At 39.0% G+C, this 21,243-nt stretch overlaps 1 protein-coding gene across 1 annotated transcript; it reads left to right on the top strand.

Moving 5' to 3' along the window:
- The first annotated feature begins 875 nt into the window (after positions 1-875).
- Positions 876-19,902, top strand: ift57 (intraflagellar transport 57 homolog (Chlamydomonas)). The gene is made up of 11 exons (XM_080217010.1): positions 876-1,067; positions 5,279-5,441; positions 7,643-7,761; positions 9,028-9,118; positions 13,073-13,147; positions 13,901-14,023; positions 14,486-14,557; positions 16,257-16,388; positions 16,475-16,537; positions 17,449-17,515; positions 18,921-19,902. The coding sequence occupies exons 1-11, from the start codon at positions 913-915 to the stop codon at positions 19,097-19,099; spliced, it is 1,239 nt and encodes a 412-aa protein (XP_080073136.1). The 5' UTR covers positions 876-912; the 3' UTR covers positions 19,100-19,902.
- Positions 19,903-21,243: the final 1,341 nt, after the last annotated feature.

Raw genomic sequence — 21,243 nt, 5'->3', positions numbered from 1 at the left:
CAAGCCAGAATCAAACACAGGTCGCTGGAGCTGTGAAGCAGTAGTACTAACCACTGTGCTACCATGCCACCCAAGTGAGTGTGGATATTTATACAGTATAGTCCCAATCCCAGTCACCGCCACAGTTCTTCCTGCTTTAGTCACGACTGCAGTTCCTTCCTTATGTAGTCACAGCTGTTCTCAACATGAGTCCTCCTTTCAAACGGCTGTTATTGCATTTTAGCATCTGCAGCTGCTTAGCTATGTTTAGTTAGCACACAAGCCTGCACAAACAGATAAGGGCTGCAATGATCTTGCACAAATTCCAGGTACAAAATTCATTAACCCTTTCCCTTCTTCAAGGATATTCAATTGGATGATCAGCCATGAGCATTATGAATGGTGGAGCAGGCTCAAAGAGCCAAATGGCCTACTCCTGCTTCTAGTTTCAAGGAGCAGAATTCTTCAGCAAAGCTGGAAATTCCCGCTTGACGGTCAGCGGACCTTCAAATAGTCCGCAGCCCTCCCCCCAACACCCACAACGGGTCAATTCCAGTGGCGGCTGGATGAGAGAATTCCAGCCTATGTTTCTATATTTCAGATCTCCAGCAGCATTTTAATTTCATTTTATACACTTTCTATTATATTCATATTTCATTTCCTGTGAAGCAGCTTGAGAATAGTTTATGACATGGAAGTCCCTGTAAGATCTTGGTTATGTTGTCGCTCAGAGTGTAAACACCGTCCTCGGTCCTGCACGGGGCTCCCTGGCAACCACACGCGCTGCCGCTCCCACTTCCTGGATACGCGGCTTCCAATCGGGCGGGCGGGCGCTTTAACCGTTTAATTTTTACATCACGGGCTGTCCCGCAGGCTGGGTCGAGTCGGGCGGTTTTCGGCTGAGCAAAGGGGGGTGGGGGCGCTGCTGCTCTGATGGCCGATGACGGCCGGCGGGGCGATGATGGGGAGCGGGGCCCGGGAGCTGCGTATCAGATGTTTGTCATCATGGAGGACCTGCTGGACAAGTTGAAGCTGATGAACTACGAGGAGGATTTGATCCGGAGAAACAACATGAAAGCCCTATCGAGGTGGGCCTGGGGAGATGGGGAGAGGGCCATGAGCCTCCTGCAGCCCCAGGATAGTATTCTGGGGAGGGATAGGGTCACGGTTTTGAATAGAATCATAAAAAACCCTGCAATGCAGAAAGAGGCCATTTGGCCCATCGAGTCTGCACCGACCACAATCCCACCTAGACCCTACCCCCAAATCCCTGCATGTTTACCCACTAATCCCGCTAACATACGCATCTCAGGACACTAAGCAGCAATTTTAGCATGGCCAATCAACCTAACCCACACATCTTTGGACTGTGGGAGGAAATTGGAGCACGTGGAGGAAACCCACGCAGACATGAGGAGAATGTGCAAACTTCACACACACACACACACACACACACACAGACCCAGGCTGGGAATTGAACCCAGATCCCTGGCGCTGTGAAGCAGCAGCGCTAACCACTGTGCTACCGTGCTGCCCCATGTTAAAGTTTATTTGTTAGTGTCATAAGTTGGCTTATGTTAACACTAGCGTGAAGGTACTATGAAAATCTCCTAGTTGCCGCACTCCGGCGCCTGTTCGGGTACATTGAGGGAGAGTTTAGCATGGCCAATGCACCGATCCGGCACATCATTCAGACTCAGTAAGTAGTCTCACAACACCAGGTTAAGGTCCAACAGATTTGTTTGGTAGATGAGCTTTTGGAGCCCTGCCCCTTCAACAGGCAATGACCTGATGAAGGAGCAATTCTCCAAAAGCTTGTGCTAGCAAATAAATCTGTTGGGCTTTAACCTGGTGTTGTGAGACTACTTACTGTGCCTACCCCAGTCCAACGCTGGCAACTCCACATTAACATTCAGACTGTGAAAGGAAACTGGAGCACCAGGAAACCCACACAGACATGGGGAGAAAGTGCAAATTCTGCACAGACAGTGACCCAAAGCCAGGAATCGAACCCGGGTCCCTGGCAGTAATGCTAAGCACTGCGTCACCATGCAACAGGCAAACGATCAGCACAATATATGTCCACTGATGCTGTCAGGTCTGCTGAGTTTTTCCAGCATTTTCTGTTTTTGTTTCAGATTCCAGCTCATGCAGTATTTTGCCTTTATCTGTATAGTATATTGGTCAGGCCATAATCTTGTGCATTTGTGGCCACCCTATGATAGAATGGGTACAGCCAAAATAGAGCAGAATAGCACCAGGAATGCCAGAAAATAAGTGGCATGTCTTTATATGGCACCTTTAATATTCCATATTCTTTCACAATCAAACAAGCACTTTTGAAATGTAGAGAAACTCATGAAATTCAAAGTTCCACAAATAGCTATTTAGTAGATGACCCAAACATCTGTTTTAATTGTTGGTTAAGACAGTAGACATGGCCCACTTAAAGAACCCATCTGCTGTTCTTTGAATGTATGTGAGATTTTTTCAGCCAAAGAAGGACAGATGTGTCTTTTGGTTGAATGTTTCATCTAAAAGACGGGTGTCTCCAGCGATATAGTACTCCCAAATGAAGTGTTGGCCTGGATTAAGTGCTAGTGCTTCTGGAGTGAAACTTGAGCCAACGATCTGCTGTCATAGACAGCATCAGTTATCACTGAAGTAAGGCTGACTGGTTATAGATGTGAAGAAAAGTGTGTGGATTAAGAGTAAGCATCACCAGAACAAAAAATGTTAAAGGAAAGTCAAACGGAAGTTTTCAAAGTTATGAAAACATTTCATGGTAAGTGGTGAAAATATTTATGGTGGTTCATGAATCAGTAACAATGAGAACTATAACTAAAATATTAAGGGCTTGGGAGAATTTTTTTGCAGACTTTAAAGAATAAACACTTTGTTACAAAATGTTATTGAGCAATGATACCATAACTTAAAAATAATTATCAAAGTTTTTGTTAAGGAACACCAATTGTATTTCAATTAATTAGCTTCAGTTGAAAAGCTAGTATTACCACATGTGCAATGGACTGAATAAATGTTATCCTTGTATCGACTGAACTGTTATTATAGTATTATGATAATATTATTGTTATGTTCTTTATATTTAGTTGTTTGGTCATACAAAACTTGAGTATTGCTGAAAAAAAAAGCCATCTAGTTGAAGCTTTATATCTTATACTCATCAAGACAATTGCAAGAATACCAATGTCAGGGAAGCAATAGTTTTATATTGTATGAGAAGGGAATGCTGATTGGTTGGCAAGTGGACTCTGTGAAGTTGTCATGGCGAGTGCTCCAGTTAATGGTGACTGACAGTTAATTGCCAAGCATTGTTTGAAAATTCAAACCAGACAACTTAACTCTGATTGGTGAAGACATTGCCCTGAGGAATGAATAGCAAATGCTATCACTTATTTTGTTTATCTGAAACAGGCACAATGTGTGTATGTGTTTCTGTCTGCAAAGAACTGGGCCTCTGTAGTAATATAGTTAGCTTCCAGCACATGCAAATGCACCACACTGCGAACCCGACTGACAATCTTAAATTGGTCGTCAGTGTAATTTTTAGCACATGGAGGATTATTTGGCAAATCTCTAATTGCAGATCTAATGTTGGAAACTGTGTTTTGCAATCATGGGCTGGTTGGATATGGTCTATACCTTGAATTTGTGATCAGCAGAGAGAACATGCTGTTTGGTATGATCTGCCAATCTTTGGGATGTAAGGCCTACATACTTGGTATCACACTGCCACTGAAATTCATATATATATGACATGAACTTTTTTTTTGGCTTAATGACAGCATTTTGTTTTGAAGTATCTTATAGCATGTAGAACAGTAAGAACCCCAATGCTTGTAGTGACCAGTGAAGCTAGTCTTTGGTAGAGAATCCCTAGCAGATTTCTCAACTTCTACATCAAGGAAAGGAAGTTCATTCAACTGCTTTATTTCAAAAGTGGGTAAAAAGTGGGCAAGGGTAGGAAGTTCGATGTCATTCCATTGAAACCATGTCACTCATGGAACTCAACAAATATGCTTGTGATAGCTGGGCCTGGAGGTGATCCCATGACAACATTATCTATTGTTAACTGGACACACAGTGTGGCTTGTTTGCTTGTACTGGAAGCTGTGTATACTACATGGCCCTGTTCTATGCAGACAGAAAAAAACATATTCACACATTGCACTGTTTCAATTAAACAAAATAAGTGATAGTCATTTGCTGTTTCATGCCTCAGGGCAATGTGTTCATCAATCAGAGTCAAGCTGCCTGGTTTAAATTTTCAAACAATGCTTGGCTGTTAACTGTCAGTCACCATGAACTTTACCAATCAGAGTCCACTTGCCAACCAATCAACTGAGTCTTGTACTGTATAAAGTTGCTGTTTCCCTTGACGTTGACATTGATATTCTTATCCAGATGAATGCATCAAAATGTCTTTATTCAGCAATACCCAAGCTGTTTACATTTACTGCATTATCTTTATTTGACAAGTTAAGTTGAAAATACTTGTGAGGTGTTTCCCTGTTTGGCTATATGCAGGGTTTTCACAATTAATATTCCAAAGTAACAGAAAAGCAGTCCAACATATTTAATCAAAGCTTGTCATCTTTTATTTCTGTTTAAAGTTTATTTATTAATATCACGAGTAGGCTTACATTAACACTGCAGTGAAGTTACTATGAAAATCCTTAGTCGTCACATTCTGGCACCTGTTTGGGTACATCGAGGGATAATTTAGCATGGCCAATGCACCTAACCAGAACCTCTTTCGGACTTTGGGAGAAAACCAGAGCACCTGGAGGAAAGTCACGCAGACACGGGAGAACGTGCAGACAGTGATCCAAGCTGGGAATTGAACCCGGGTCCCTGGCGCTCTGAGGCAGCAGTGCTAACCACTGTGCTGCCCACATGCCCACTTATACTTAATTTGAAGCAGCTTCACCTGTGGTCTATTTGAAATATTGGTTTCATGTTCTCACGCAGAGTATTCTCTGATCCTCCTATCCTCAGATGTTTCCTAAAGCAGATCTAGAGCCTAAGCCTGATACTTATTCCTTGGAATAAAACCATTGTAGCTTTTGCCTCAGTTGCTTCTAAATCTTCAGATGAGTTGTTTCACAACTCTGGTCTTTTCAATAGCTTTGTATCAGCTCCAAAAAAAAGTGTAGATGTACTGGGGAGGGCAGGGGAGGCAATAGAACATATAGGGCACCTGTGATCTTAATATAATCTAGAAGTCTGCACAATGATAAGATATTTTTAATTATATATTCAATATTTATTTCTACAGACATTACTTTGCTCTCCCCACAAACCCTGGCGAGCAGTTCTATATGTTTACATCTCTGGCAGCTTGGTTGTTGAACCAGGCAGGACGATTTTTTGAACAGCCCCAGGAGTATGATGATCCAAATGCAACAATATCAAATATTCTGACAGAACTCCGTGCTTTGGTAAGTGCTAGAAGTTAAACTCACAATGAGAGGGATGAATTTAACTCTGCTAGCTGTAATAAAATATTAAGCCTACTTTAGAAACAACAAATTCACAATTTTGCCATACCTGTGGAGGGGAAATATTTGTTGGGGTTGTATGTTATTAAAAGTAAAATGTCCCTGCAGAGGAGTAACCAAATGAAGCTTCTCTTTGATAATAGCATTGCTGCGATGATAAAATGGACCATTTGTAAACTCACATAGCTTTTGACTTTACTTTGTTCCATTAGATTTTTAGGTGACCCAGAATGTGCATTTTTTTGAAGATGGTTTCAGAAAAAAAGAATTTATATTTAAATTGATTCTTTAATACTAAAGTTTTAGATGTTTCTACTTACTGTTTGTTATTTTTGTGAAATTTACAGTTGTACTAAAATGCCAAATAGCAGAAGTCTTTCTGTTAAATACAACAAGTTGTATTTATGTAACTTCTTTAATGTTAATTATTTCTCATCTACACACTGCCCCTCAGCAACATCATCCAAAAGCGCAGCAATAGTTTTCATATGCAAACTGACAACACCTAGCTCCACCTCGCCATACTTTTCTTGACTCTTCTACTGTGGCTAAAATATCAGATTGTTTATCTGACATCCAGTGCAGGATGGGCAGAATTTTCTTCCATTTAAACCATTAGCTTTGGTCTCTGATCCACACTCCGTATCCCAGCTATTGGCTCCATTCCTCTCCCCAGCAACTGTCCCAACAGTAACAAAATAGTTGAAGAATTTGGTAAGGGAAAGAAAAAGGTTGTCAGTAGTCATCTTCTCATCTAATTCAAATATCTTGCCCTAACAAAATGATAGAAGAAGGCATCATTAGAAAAATTGATTCGTGAATGAGTGTTACTACCAATAGAGATGAAGGATTGGGGCATCAAGGTTATCTTGTAATACGATATGAATGAGTGACGAGAAAGGACCTAAAGAATGTGAAAATAATTGAAATGATGAAAAATCATTGAAGTGTTTCTTATTATAGAAACAAGAGAACACATCTAGGCCTCTCATAATTTAGTACACCTCGGTTAAATTTCCCCTCAGCTTCCTCTATTCAAAACAAAACAGCAGGGACATTTTACTTTTATTCACATACATCCCATAACAAATATTTCCCCTCCACAGGTATGGCAAAATTGTGAAGTTGTTGTTTCTAAAGTAGGCTTAATATTTTGTTACAGCATGTCCAATCTTTCAAAAATCAGGCTAAGAAAAAGAACAGATCTGAAATAAAACAGAAAATACTAACAATGCAGTGAATGTGACTGACACAAAATGTGGGGAAATATAGATCAACTTCATGGACACATTTTTTTTTCCAACAGTGTGTTCTGATAAAAGTTCTGCAGCACAAATGATAACCTACCACCCCCTGCCTAAAAATGTGGCATTGCTTAAAATTTAAATTTATTTGGCTCCCTTATTAGAACTCGAGCAGAGTGCAGTTCTGAAAGCAATAAACTGTTGATAAATCTGCTAAGTAGCAGAGCCCAATTTGGTTAATTGGAATGTATTTTTGTTCTTTGTATCCTGTTTTCCATACAGATGTTTTGCTACTCTTGCCCCATATCCTCCTCTGCCTCCTGATGATATTGATTACTTGCATTGAGTGTTGGCAACCATTGAAGCTGTTGCAGCTGAACACAGTCGTTTATCCCCTACCCTTGAAGTCTACATACACATTTACAGTCAGCATCACGTACCCTGCTACTTTTACATTCTTTAACCCAAGGGCATTGAAATCAGTTACAGTACTTCTACATATCATTTGAGTAAGATTATCAAACACCATATTTAAAGCATTGAAGCTGGGAACATTTGCTGCCAATGGGCTTATTACTCACCAGCTGAGCCATGTTGGTTATTTTTTACCTTATTTTCCATTTTTATGCTTTGATTGGGTTTTCACAGTAATAAATATTTTAAATTATGGAAATTGATTTGTGGATTGTTTTCGTTGTGTTTTTAGACAAAATTGTCCAGTTAAATTGTACTGATTATGCCAAAACAGTCAATAGCAAATATTGATGGCCAGTGAAATGACTTTTAGTAGTGTTTGTTGTAAAATTACAGTATTTTCCCCCTCCTCATAATGGCCATTGATGATTTTTATTAGTTGATATGTTTGTAAAGCAACACCATTGTTTTCAAACTGTTTAGGGTGGCTCAGTAGATTTTCCTCCCTCCAAACTGAAGCAAGGTTATGGAGAGCAGGTGTGCTATGTTCTGGATCGCTTAGCTGAAGAAGCCCTCAAGCATATTGGCTTTAACTGGAAGCGGTAAGAACTTGTGATGAAGATTTGACTTGCGTAATTCTGTTCAGCATAAAGTCTTTGTTGTGAAGAGTACCACTAAATAAGCATCTAGTTTCTTCTACATACTGATTGATCCGTCATGGCAATGCATGCTATCAGGACCAGGAAAAGTTTTCAGATCAAGAAAGATTAGAGAATGTGAATAATTAAGCCATGAAGAGGGTATGATAAAAGGGCAGGGAACATTGGAATAGTCTTGGAAATGAGTCAAAAAGGAATAGGATGGGATAGAGCAGAAAGGGAGAAAATACATCAGCTAAAAGGAGAACATGAAACTGCTAGAGTGGATGCATCAGTGAATACCAGAAAACCTTTTCTCAGGGAGGAAATATCTGTTTATTCAATGGGTTTTGCAACAACGAAATGTTCATCTGGCTGACAGCTGCCAAGTTCCATAAGTGGACAGTAAAAAAAGAGAAGATTAACCACTTTATTTTAACCAAAAAAAGACAATTCCCAAATTTTTATTAATTTTTATTAGCACATTTGGCATAAAGATCGATAAATAATTAAAGGGATTATTGCTGTCAAATACTTTTAGCCTAAATTTGCTAATGTGAGTTAACATTTAATATTCCATCAAAGCAGTTCCCGGAGTTGTACTAATGTTGCAGGTAATGTGGGTATATCTTATAATGGGAAAATGCATCAATTTGACTCAAAGGTTTTTAATACATTTTCAAATAGAAGGTGGTGAACCATAAGTTCTTAAGATATAGGAGCAAAATTAGGCCATTCGGCCCATTGAGCCCACGCCACAATTTGATCATGGCTGGCTGATATGCTCCTCAACCAGATGCAGAATGTAATATTCCGTAGATTTTTAGTGTTCTGGAAAGAAATAGGAACATCAGTTGAAGTGGCCATTTCCCATGATCTGCCCTTATGTTAAACAGGATTACTCATTGGGAGTACACAGTCATACCATTTCAGGGGTAACATTCTGAAAGCTGAAAAGATCTTTCAGAATTCAGGAAGCTGACATTGAAGTACAGTATCAAAGTTTGGTTTTTGTACAATTTGCAAGCTTTTTTGGGAACCGCACAAAATTACTCTTTAACAAACTTTTTAGTAAGATTTTACATTGATAAAGCTGGCATTTGTTATAGGCATATACTGATTTCGCTGTTTGAAAATAGCATCATCTAAATCTTTCATAATTAAATGTACAGTATGCTTGACATACTTGGGAATGAATTCTGCTTTTAAATCATAACTGTATCGATTTAGGCCTGTGTATCCAGCAGAGGAAATGGAAGAGGAAGCATTAATGGAGGATGATGCTGAATTGACATTGAACAAGCTGGAAGATGAGTTGGTTGTAAGTTCAAAATAATCTGAAAGTTTTTCAAAAAAAGTTTATTAATGTCAAAATGTTTTTTTCCTTTGTTGCATTCCAACATAAAATGAGGTTTTGATTAGCACAAATTTTACTTAATTGCAACATTTAGTGAGGATATAAATCGCAATTTGGGCCAGAAGGAACCAAATGGGAGAAATGACAATGAAAATTATTTTCTCTATGGATGCAGATCCCAAGCATTTTAATTATTTTTTCCTGGTTGCTTTTTGCTTGTCTCTCACTCTCTCCCTCTATCACACTTTCACAGTTCTTCTCAAATTAAGACATTGTTTCCATTTTGAATCCAGTCTTGTTCCATTTTAGAAATGTGGCACATTAGTTGTTCATTGTTCAATAATTCAAAGTAATAGTCTCAACAAATAATTAAACTGTATACAACCTCTTTATGGCCTGCATTTTCTCTGTAGTTTTGTAGCCTGTGCTCTAATAGATGTGATGGGGAAACAAGAAGAATAGCATGATGCAGAAGGAGGCTCATTTTCTGAATGAGCACAAAACCATATTTCCAAAAAGCCCATAAGGAAAGTTAGACAAAAGCAAAATACTACAGAGGCTGGAAATCTGAAATAAAAATCAAAAATGCAGGAAATACTCAGCAGCTCTGGTAGTATCCGGGAAGGGAAACAAAGCTAATGTTTCAGGTCCAATGATCTTGCATCTAGAGGTGGAAATGCTGATCTTTTCTCTGAAGATATTTTGGAGCCTGAGGGATGTGGGAGGGTTGAATGGAGTCTGTACCCTTTTTGGTCTATTCTTTCTCCTCCTCCTAATGAAGGGCCATCAACCTGAAACATTGGGCAGAATTACTACATTTTGAGACTAAAGTGCCACAGTGGGTGCAAGAACGAGGAGTATTTCCCGCTGTGGCAACTGATGGGAAAACACAGCAAATCTTCCAGACTCAACCTCGTTAGTTATGCACTCAGGTGTTTCATGCAGAATTCTGTGGTGGGAGAGGCCTAGATGCTGCATAGTCACTTGTCCTGCCTGGGTGCTACATTGAAAGGGCATCCATCATCACTGACCCATTATTGAAGAAAGAAGATTGAACACCTGAAAATGAAAAATAGATGTCTGGGAACACTTTGACACTGAAAGCTGGATCTCCTGAGAGCGAAGATAGATCTCCTGGAACATTCTGAGGCTGGAAGATAGACCCCATCCAGGACACCTTAAAGTGCACCTTCGGTCCATTCTCTCTTGATCCAGGATTGCAGGCAGCCTCCATCTTGAATTCCGGGCATAGTTCCAACATCTGTATGCCAAGTTGTTCCAAATATTTTTCACACCAGCATGATCTGCCATTGGCACCATGGAAAATCAGGCATGGGTGGTTGGCCCTTCATCTGTATCCCACTAACTGGGTGCAAATGAGATTCATACTATGGTGGGCATCAGCAGAAGATTCTGTTGTAAATTCATGCTGATGTGAAACCGATTTCTGGGCCACCCACTGTGCTTGCCATTGAACACGCCAGCAGTGGTTTGGGAAATTCTGGCCTACTTACTGTTTCTGTTCAAGAAAAATTGGAACCATGTGTGTTACTTTTAATACTTCAGAAATTTATTTGCAAAAGAGATGTTTACAAATTCATTAAGACTAACTGAGGAAAATATTAAGACAGATGTACAAAACCTGCACTATCCCTTATTCCTTGCAGAATTAAATCTGATATTGTGTTATGATTATAATTGGTTGTTTAAAAATAAGATAGCTCTACTTTTGTCATAAGAACATAAGAAATAGGAGCAGGAGTAGGCCATCTGGCCCTTCGAGCCTGCCCCGCCATTCAATAAGATCATGGCTGATCTGTCGTGGCTCAGTTCCACATTCCCGCCCTCTCCCCATAACCCTTAATCCCCTCTCTTATCAAAAACCCATCAACCCGCGTCTTAAAAATATTTAGCGAGGTAGCCTCCACCACTTCAACGGGCAGAGAATTCCAGACATTCACCACCCTTTGAGTGAAGAAGTTCTTCCTCAACTCCGTTCTAAACCGCCCCCCCTTTATCTTGAGGCTGTGCCCCTTAGTCCTACTATCCTTTCTGAGCGGGAAGAGTCTCTCCACCTCTATCCTATCCATCCCATTCATCATCTTATACGTCTCAATGAGATCTCCCCTCATTCTTCTAAACTCTAACGAGTACAAGCCTAGTTTATTCAGCCTCTCCTCAGCTCAACCCCCTCAACTCTGGAATCAGCCTAGTAAACCTCCTCTGCACTCCCTCCAAGGCCAAAATATCCTTGCATAAGTACGGCGCCCAAAACTGCACACAGTACTCTAGCTGCGGCCTCACCAATGCCCTATACAGCCTCAGCAAGACCTCCCTACTTTTATATTCAATCCCCCTCGCTATGAAGGCCAGCATCCCATTCGCCTTCCTGACCACCTGCTGCACCTGCAAGCTGGGTTTTTGCGACTCATGCACAAGGACCCCGAGGTCCCTCTGCACCGTCGCCTGCTGCAGTTTTTCTCCATGTAAGTAATAATCCTTCCTACCATTATTCCTACCAAAGTTGTCCACCTCACACTTGCCAACGCTAAATTCCATTTGCCAGGTCCTGGCCCATTCGCCCAGCCTATCTAGATCCTTCTGTAGACTCTCCACACCCTCCGCGCAATTTGCCGTTCCACCAATCTTGGTGTCATCAGCAAATTTCAACACCATACACTCGGTTCCCTCCTCCAGATCATCTATATAAATGGTAAATAGCTGAGGCCCCAGCACCGACCCCTGAGGCACTCCACTAGTCACCAACCGCCAATCCGAATAGCACCCATTGACCCCCACTCTCTGCCTCCTATTTGACAACCAGTCCTCTATCCACGCTAACACCCTACCCCCAACTCCATGTCCCCTGACCTTCTGCAACAACCTCTTGTGAGGTACCTTGTCAAACGCCTTCTGAAAATCAAGAAAGACCACATCCACCGGGTCTCCTCTATCCACCGCTCTAGACACATCCTCATAGAACTCCAGTAAATTTGTCAGACACGACTTCCCTTTAACGAAACCGTGCTGCGTCTGCTCTATCAAGCAATTCCCCTCAAGATGCCTCGCTATTTCCTCCTTGATGACGGATTCTAACATTTTACCTACAACAGACATTAAACTAACCGGCCTATAATTCCCCGCCTTTTGCCTGGTACCCTTCTTAAACAACGGCGTAACATTAGCCGCTTTCCAATCTTCCGGCACTTCCCCGGAATCCAGCGATGTCTTATTTGGCCAATGCCAACAATTCTAATTATTTCAAACAATGCTTATTTAAAAATCAGGCCATTTCATCTCTCGTTTTAAAATCTTCAAATAAAGAAAGAAAAGTTCAAACAACACATAACAAGCAGAGGAAAGAAAAACAGAAAATGCTGGAAGGGTCATCCAGAGTCAAAACGTTGGCTCTATTCTCTTTCCACAAATGCTGTCAAACCCTTTGATATTTTCCAGCATTTTCTGTCTTTGTTTCAGATTCCAGCATCTTCTGTATTTTGCTTGTATCTAAGCAGTGGAAAGAGTTCAATTCACTAATATCAAGACGTCATTACATTGGGAGGGAAAGAGCACAGAAAGAATAGCACATTATACATCTTCTGAATATTCTAAAGTTCTTCACAAGCTAAGAATTACATTTTCAGTGTTTTTTTTAAGTGCAGCAGCTAATATATATTAATTAGCTTAATATATATTAATTGCTATGACAACTGAATCCCATCACTGTTATATTGTGCGACTACCTGGATAATAGAAAACAAATTAGATGTACGCATGTCTTTGCTTCATCTAGTATTTCTGTGTTTCTGTTTTTGCCAGTATCGCAGGAGGTGACAGTGTTGGAAAGAAAATTCAAAAATACAACAAAAGAAGGATCCAGTTTATTGATTTAATGATTTCTCTCAAACTGGTTTTCAGGAGGAGGCAGATGATTTTGAAGAAGGTGAGCCTTTCCTGGATCTGGAGGTTTTGAAATCTCAGGGGCAGAAGATGGTAAGTTTTCCTCGGTTAAATATTTGATTTTTAATGGATGATGTCCCTACCTTTACTGTCAAATCACTTAAGTCCTTACTGAAAGTTTTAGTTGCAACTTTAAGCAAAACAATTTCAAGCAACTTAGGGTGGCGTGGTATCATTGCTGCCTCACAATGCCAGAGACCTTGGATGACTGTGTGGAGTTTGCATGTTCCCTCCTTGTCTGCGTGGGTCTCCTGTTTTCCTCCCACAGTCCAAAGATGTGCAGGTTGGGTGCATTGGCCTTGCTAAATTTCCCCTTAATATCCCAAGATGTGTAGGTTAGGGGGATTCGCAGGGTAAGTACATAGAGTTATGGGGATAGGACCCGGATAGGATTCTCTCTTGGATATTCAGTGCTGCCTGATGGGCCGAATGGCCTCCTGTACTGTGGTAATTCTGCGATTCAGTAGTTTTCTGACATTACAAAGGATTGGTCTTAATAATTGGACCAGTCCACAGATTATTACATAAAGTTTAATCAATGATACAATGCAGGGAATCTCCAACACTGTTAAGAGTAGGTTTGCATTCTTGATTCCCTTATAGCGAATAATTATCATTTAGTGAAGTATTCAGTGGAGATCATTCATTTCCACTTCATAGAGAGGAAACAAAGATCAAACTGAATGTCGTTTTGGCCTGCTGCCTCAGAAATCGTTCTAATACTCTTAAGGTCAAAGTCAAAAAAAATTATTGTCGCATTTATCAAAATACACATTTAATGTTTAGGAGGGGGTCGAGTCCACAAAACCAGAAGAGATTTTAGAATCAACAACAGATGCTGCTGAGTGGAATCTAGAAGTGGAACGTGTTCTCCCACAACTTAAGGTTACCATCCGAACTGACAACAAAGTATGTTATTTAAAAGCTAAGGTTTACTACAATAGAAGTAAACTAAAATCTATGTCAACAAACTTGTTTTCAATAGTCAAGCAGTAATATTGTTTTCAATTGTTAAAGCGATAATAAGATATTGAATGAATGTTAGAAAATTGAGTGTTCAATGAATTTTGTATTTTGATAATTCACATGTTAGGTTCTTTGCTGCGGTAAGAAAAATAAATAAAAAATGAACTTTCAAGTAATGTGTAAAAGATATAACATACGCTGAAGATGAATTTAAGGTAATAATTAAATCAGGATAAGGCTGCTTTTTGTAACTTACTTGTGAACCACTTTTTTTGTCAGAGCCTTTTAATGAATTTTTGTGTGCTTTTAGTTTGCTACTAGCTATGCACTACTTTTTTTATAAATAGTGTGTTATAAAATTAAACTTGTGTATATATAACAGTATAAACTACTTTGCTTTAACAGGATTGGAGAATTCATGTTGACCAAATGCACCAGCATAAAGAGGGAATTGAAACGTCTCTTAAAGAGACAAAGGTACAGCTTTATTCCAACTCAAACATGTCTAACTTATTATCCTTAAATCACAAACAGCTTTGTTAAATAAGCTACCAGGCTGAAGTTAAGAACTAAAACATTGTGTAGCTCAATGCGAGCTGACTGTTACACAGTTGGAGAATATTGTGATCCTGTGTTAAATTCTTCCAAAACACTTCCTTGTGTGTAGGCCACTTCACTTTTGTTTTTCTCCAATCTTTCTGAACTAGTTGATATACAATTAAAACAGACAAAGAAAGTAATAACAGGAACTATGACAATGCAATAAATAGCTGCCAATCATGTCAAGTGTATGGTCTCCTAATATTAAGCATCAGATTGCAGCATGGATCCTCCTTGAGAAAATCAGTGCAAAGTCACAACTGCAATTTCTCAGTAAAATACAGGAGATACCTTGGACTAAGTCATCAGCAGACCAATGTGACAGACTGTCCTCGGGGAGAATGCTACCCCGATAAATTGAATAGAATGAGGAAGTGTTGGTGTTTCTAAGAAACTCCTCTTGTATCACTCAGCCTGATTTAAAGATTACCTGGCTGCAAGCATCACACCATCTTTAGTGGAAGCTCACTCATTTTAGCTATGAGATGGCAGGGTATGTGGCAAAGGAACATGAATAAAGACCCCTGACCAACTGTATGTGTAGCTTAGTTGAGGATGCCACATATCTACTGAATACTTGCTCATTTTGTGCTGGTCTACCAGGAGGATTTTCAGGACACCAAATGGCTGACTCAAAGCTACTCAGTGGTTAAAGCATGTCTGGCATTTACACAATCCCTTGACATTTTTGACCTGTAGTTTAATCTCGTACTTTATAGTATGTATTTTCCAATTTTTATTGCACCACTTGTGCATTCACAAATAATACATATCAAAACACTTCCTTGTCTGTAGGCCACTTCACTTTTTTGTTTTATTTTCTCCAATCTTTCTAAATATAATGTTACTTCTGATACTGTAGTAGATTTTTTAATCTTCATTTTTGAGGTATTTACCTCTCAGCTGAATTTATGTCCCTTTAACTTGTTGCTTGTCATCTATTTCTTGATAAATAAAGCATTTAAAACGCTGACTTTGTGGTGATAAATTCCTCACTGTCTTGAGACAAGCTAGTCTGGCAACAATGTGTTTTGGACTTGTAGGTAAGAGATATTGGAAGTGAAAAGAAACAACTTGGCCTTATTAGCACTACAGTCTTAGAATATTCCGAAACACTTTACAACTAGGTCACTATTTTTACCCTGTCAAATGCAATAGATCACTTGGGCACAACAAACAGATGAAAATGTATTTCATTGACCTTGTTTTATTTCTGTGAAAGTTTGCTCGATTTGGTTAATCTTATTTATTTTTCCTCCTCTTCTCTCCTAAAAGGACTGATTTGTACTGGTGTGCAGTTCCATGCAGTCTGTAAATTGTGTTTGCTCATTAAAGCTATTCAAGTTCTTGAAAATAATGGTTTCTCAAACTTGACAGAAAATGAAATGAACTGAATAAATAGAATACTCATCGGAGAGTTGTTTTACGTGTGTTGAATCCACCTAATTAGTGAATAATTTAGTCAAGATGTGCATCCTTTCTAATTTTTGTTTCCTGGGATTGCACTTGCTTTGCATTTAAGATTTTTTTATTTCTACCTGATTAATGTTCACCGAATTCTGTTTTTTTTTGACAGAATTACTTGGACAAGCTTCAAGATGAGATTAGTCGAACATTGGAAAAGGTCAGCAGCAGAGAGAAATATGTCAACAACCAGTTGGAGAATTTGATTCAGGATTTCCGTGTTGCTCAGGGCCAGTTGAATGAGGTGATCTGCAATATTCTCTTTAATGTGGCAGTTCTTGATCTTAATTCTCCATAAAAACTTAGTATAGCAGTTTAATTTTCTTGTAGGCCAAAGACCGATACCAGCAAGGAAGTGGGGGTGTAACAGAACGGACTAGACTTCTGTCTGAGGTAAAATTACAGTTAATTGAAAAATTATTTTCAAGTTTATATTTTGATCTAAAGATTATTTTCCTCTAGGAGATCTATTTCTAATTGTTTTTATTTATTTAAAAATCTTATTTTGGTTCCCTTTCTCAATAAGTAAAAACAAAACACGGGCCAAAATGTTACCTCCTTTCACATCAGTGGATTTTCCCTTCCCACTGCATTGAATAGAGATTTGACTGCCCACAAGTCTCTAACCTCGCTGCAGTGGGAGTGTGGCATGAATGGCCAGTAAGGTCACAGCCATAGTGTTTTATTGCATTACAAACCAGGTGCTAATTTTAATCCTTGATTTGTCCTAACCTAGCTGATTTCAACAGGACCAACTGTGCATGCATCTCTAGTTTGTCTCACCGTCCTAAGCTAATGCAGTAAAGAAAACAGATCTGACTTTGAACTCCTGATCATGACCTCTGCTGGATTTTTTGGCCCCACTCAGCCTGGCATTTTCCACTTCTGCTGAGAGTCAGTGGACTTTGGCTGGCCTGCTGCAACCCTATGGCGGGTCCCGTGCGACGGGACCGGAACATCCCAGCCTTAGTGTCACCTGTTGGAAAATGCCTACATGTGGGTGTGCAGTAACAACGGAATTCTGTTTGGCTGTGTTGTCCCTTGTGAAGGAATAATTGATAGCTTTTTACTTTGTCAGTCATGTTTGATGACTGTATGAAGAAAGCATGCATGGATACCTTAAGGAAAAGAGTGCAATATAAGTATAGAATTTAAAAATTGAGGGTTTTCATTCCATCTCAGCGAACTAATTTTTTTCTTTGTTTCTCCTTTTGATAATTTTGAAAACTAGTATATATCATTTCAGTTATTGAAGATCACTCCACAGATACCTTTTTAATATTTTGTGTGTGTAATTATTTAAGATAAGTGAAGAGTTGGAAAAGGTAAAACAAGATATGGAAGAAAAGGGAAGCAGCATGACTGATGGAGGTGAGTAAATAGCAGCAGGATAATCTTTTCAAATTATAAAAACATAAGAAGTAGGAGTAGGCCATCTAGCCCTTCGAGCCTGCCCCGCCATTCAATAAGATCATGGCTGATCTGGAGTGGATCAGTTCCACTTTCCCACCTGCTCCCCATAACCATTAATTCCCTTGTCTATCGGAAATCTATCTACTCAACGGGCAGACAATTCCAGAGGCTCACCACCCTCTGAATGAAGAAGCTCCTTCTCAACTCTGTTCTAAACTGCCCCCCCCTTATTTTGAGGCTGTGCCCTCTAGTTCTGGTTTCCTTTCTAAGCGGAAAGAATCTCTCTACCTCTACCCTATCTAGCCCCTTCATTATCTTGTAAGCTTCTATAAGATCCCCTCTCAGCCTTCTAAACTCCAACGAGTACAGGCCCAGTCTATTTAATCTCTCCTCATAAGCTAACCCCCTCATCTCCGGTAACAGCCTGGTGAACCTTCTCTGTACCCCCTCCAAGGCCAATATATCCTTTCACAAATAAGGGGACCAAAACTGCACACAGTGCTCCAGTTGCAGCCTCACCAGTGCCTTGTACAGTTGCAGCAACACCTCCCTGCTTTTATATTCTATCCCCCTCGCGATGAAGGCCAACATTCCATTCGCCTTCTTGATCACCTGCTGCACCTGCAGACTGAGTTTTTGCGATTCATGCACAAGGGCCCTCTGCACAGTAGTTTGCTGCAACTTTTCACCATTTAAATAATACTATACTACTATTATTTCTTCCAAAGTGGATAACCTCACATTTGCTAACGTTATACTCCATCTGCCAGGTCCTCACCCACTCACTCATAGTGAAGTTGTGGTGGCTCATGGAGATATAATTAAGGTGATCACCAGAGGGAGAATGTCTTCCTTTCAGAGGCTGTTACATCATGAAATATTTAACAGAAACAAAGTAAATGTCACAATCTTTAAAATGTAGAAGATAGTTGAAAAAGAAAAAAAATATATAAAATGTGGCGAGCCAATGGGATTAAATTGTTAGCTCTAAAAGGAAGCTGACACAGCTCCTGCAAACAATATTAGAAAAATATCTCTTGATTCCTTCTCAAGCACATGAACCAAGAAAACCTCAGACAGGCTAAAAATCTTCAGTGTTCAATCCTGACCATTTTGCATTTCTATCGTCCTGTTATTATCTTCAGATGCTCTTTTGAGTATTTTTCCTTCATGTGAGGATTCTTCCTTGCTCATATTGACGAACATAAAACGTCATAACTAATATAAAAGAGGGTAAATCGGTTATATATTAACATTTGTCTTTATTTGAATGTACACAAATTTATGGTAATGTAGTAACACTTCAGGATTATATAAGCCAAATAGATTGACTCAGTATATTAACTGTCACTATTATTTTCAGCTCCCTTAGTGAAAATCAAACAAGCATTGACCAAACTGAAGCAAGAGATAACTCAAATGGATATTCGAATTGGAGTTGTGGAGCATACCTTGCTACAAGCCAAACTTAAAGAGAAATCAAACATGACCAGAGACATGCATGCTACCAATATTCCTGAAACCACAATAGGTGGTTATTGACATTGTATGCTTGTGTCCAAATAATCATATATTCTTGACCTGTTAGTTCCCTATTAAAAGATTGTTGAATTCTTGTGAACTAAAGGAGGAATCAAAAATTAGCATTTAATAAAAGTTTGGATTCTTAGAGTAATTTCAATTGCAGCAAATCAGTAGTTGGATCATTTTCTACAAGTTATTATAATAAACACATTTATGGCACAAAAATAGAAAAGAAATGATTTAAAGTAGTGCCAATTCTTTCATTAAAACATAGTACTTTTCCTAAATAAAAGCGTTGTTGCAATACTTATCATGAGAATCTCATGTTTCATAATCAGTGGGTGTTAAGGCACATTGAAACTAGAGTAGAAGTAGGTCATTTTACCTTTTGAGCCTGCTTCTCCATTCAATATGATCATGGCTGATCTGTTTCAATGCCATGTTCCACACTTTCCCCAAACTCCTTGACACATGTGGAATTGAGAAATCTTTTGCTTCTTAAATATATTCAGTAACTTGGTATCCACAGTCCTTTTGTGGTAAAGAATTCCACAGGTTCACCACTCTCCAAGTGAAGAAATTTTCCCTCGTGTCAGTTCTAAATGGCCTAACCCATATCCTGGGACTGTGTCTCCCTCTAGACCCCCATGTCAAAGGAAACAATGTCCCTGCATCCAGCATGTCCGTCCCTATCAGAATTTTATGCGTTTCAATGAGATCCTCTCTCACTTGTTTAAAACTCCAGTGAGTACAGGCCAAGTCAACCCAATCTTTCCTCATAGAACAATTTTGTCATCCGAGGAATGAGTCTGGAGTTCTTGAACATTGGTCGCATTGTCAATAACAATGGAAAATTAATGTGTCTTTTAAATTCTAAATAATAAAATATATTTTAACATTTTTAGTAAAGTGTTGCAACTGTGCTTATACCTCAAATTTCTTCATAGGCGTTATAAAAAAAAATTCCATTTCTTATCACATGAATCTGGCACTTGCTACCAGGAGACATTATGAAGCAAATCTTAAATACAGTATTTAATGTATAGAGATTATTACAGCATAAAGTTGAATATCTCAATGAGCTACAAGGTAGTGATGCAGTCTCTAGATTCATTGGTCTAGATTTCCTCTAATATTTGAGTCCCTTGATATTTTCTTCTAACACACCCAGGAATTAAGTGTGCTGTTAAACATACATATTATTTATATTAACTGGTCCTACAAAGTGTTGTAAAATACAGCAAATTGTGCAATTCATAAGTGTGTTGACATATTGTGTACAGTTTAACTCTTTCTTACATCCAGTGCAAATATTTTGTGTGTCTTTTTTAAATGTGTATTTGCAAAGTTGTAATTTTGGATAAAATAAACTTTATTTTATCGATAAATTTTGTCCAGTTAAACCAATTCTACACCTGACTCTTTAAAAGAAATTGTGCATTAATGTTCTACAAACCAACCTGCAAACAAAATCTTACTGAAGTTTGATTCACTTGTGAAGGAGACATGCATAATACTATTGTAATTTCATTACTCAAATTACACAGTTGCTTTCATGCATGGAATTAACTCCTTTTATTGTAAGTTACCTTGCTTTTATTCTTTGTACTTCTAATTATCCCTCACACAGTTGCCTGTATATCTTGCAATATTATCTCTTATGATAGAGAAGTAATTACATTTTTATGATTTTATCTTCACCCAAAGAATGGTCTCTTCACTCAGAGAATGGTCAGCGTGTGGAATTCTTTACCACAAAGTGGTTGAAGCCAAAACATGTTTTCAAGAAGCAAATGTAGCACTTGGGGCAAAAAGAATCAAAGGATATGGGTGAAGGCAGGATAAGTTGAGTTGGATGATGAAAAATAATCATAATGAATGGTGGAGCAGGCTTGAAGAGCTGAATTTTCTATGATTCATCACTGCTCAATAGTGTATCTGCTTTCTCATAATCTAAAGTTCAATAGCTCTGATTCCGAGATTAATTTTGTCCCTTGAGACTGAAATTTGCTGGCATATTTTTCCTTTGTAGAGGAATAGTGACTACTCAATGTTGAAAGTCTGCTTTACAACATTGGATCTGATGGCAATGACTTATTTAAAAAGTTCTGTATGTTTGTGCTAAGTAGAAAGAAATTGATTTCCTCTGCAACCTCATGAAT

The sequence above is a fragment of the Carcharhinus amblyrhynchos genome, chromosome 2, assembly GCF_965287045.1.
Source record: "Carcharhinus amblyrhynchos chromosome 2, sCarAmb.v2.hapA, whole genome shotgun sequence".
NCBI lineage: Eukaryota > Metazoa > Chordata > Chondrichthyes > Carcharhiniformes > Carcharhinidae > Carcharhinus > Carcharhinus amblyrhynchos.
This window is presented reverse-complemented; position numbering and strand designations above follow the sequence as displayed.

What these genes read in the sequence shown, in the direction of transcription:
- ift57 (XM_080217010.1), top strand. Translation starts at nt 913, where the DNA reads ATGGCCGATGACGGCCGGCGGGGCGATGATGGGGAGCGGGGCCCGGGA. An exon ending in CGTCTCTTAAAGAGACAAAG is followed by an intron (nt 14,558 to 16,256) that starts GTACAGCTTTAT and finishes TTTTTTTGACAG; the next exon opens with AATTACTTGGACAAGCTTCA. An exon ending in AAGCAGCATGACTGATGGAG is followed by an intron (nt 17,516 to 18,920) that starts GTGAGTAAATAG and finishes TATTATTTTCAG; the next exon opens with CTCCCTTAGTGAAAATCAAA.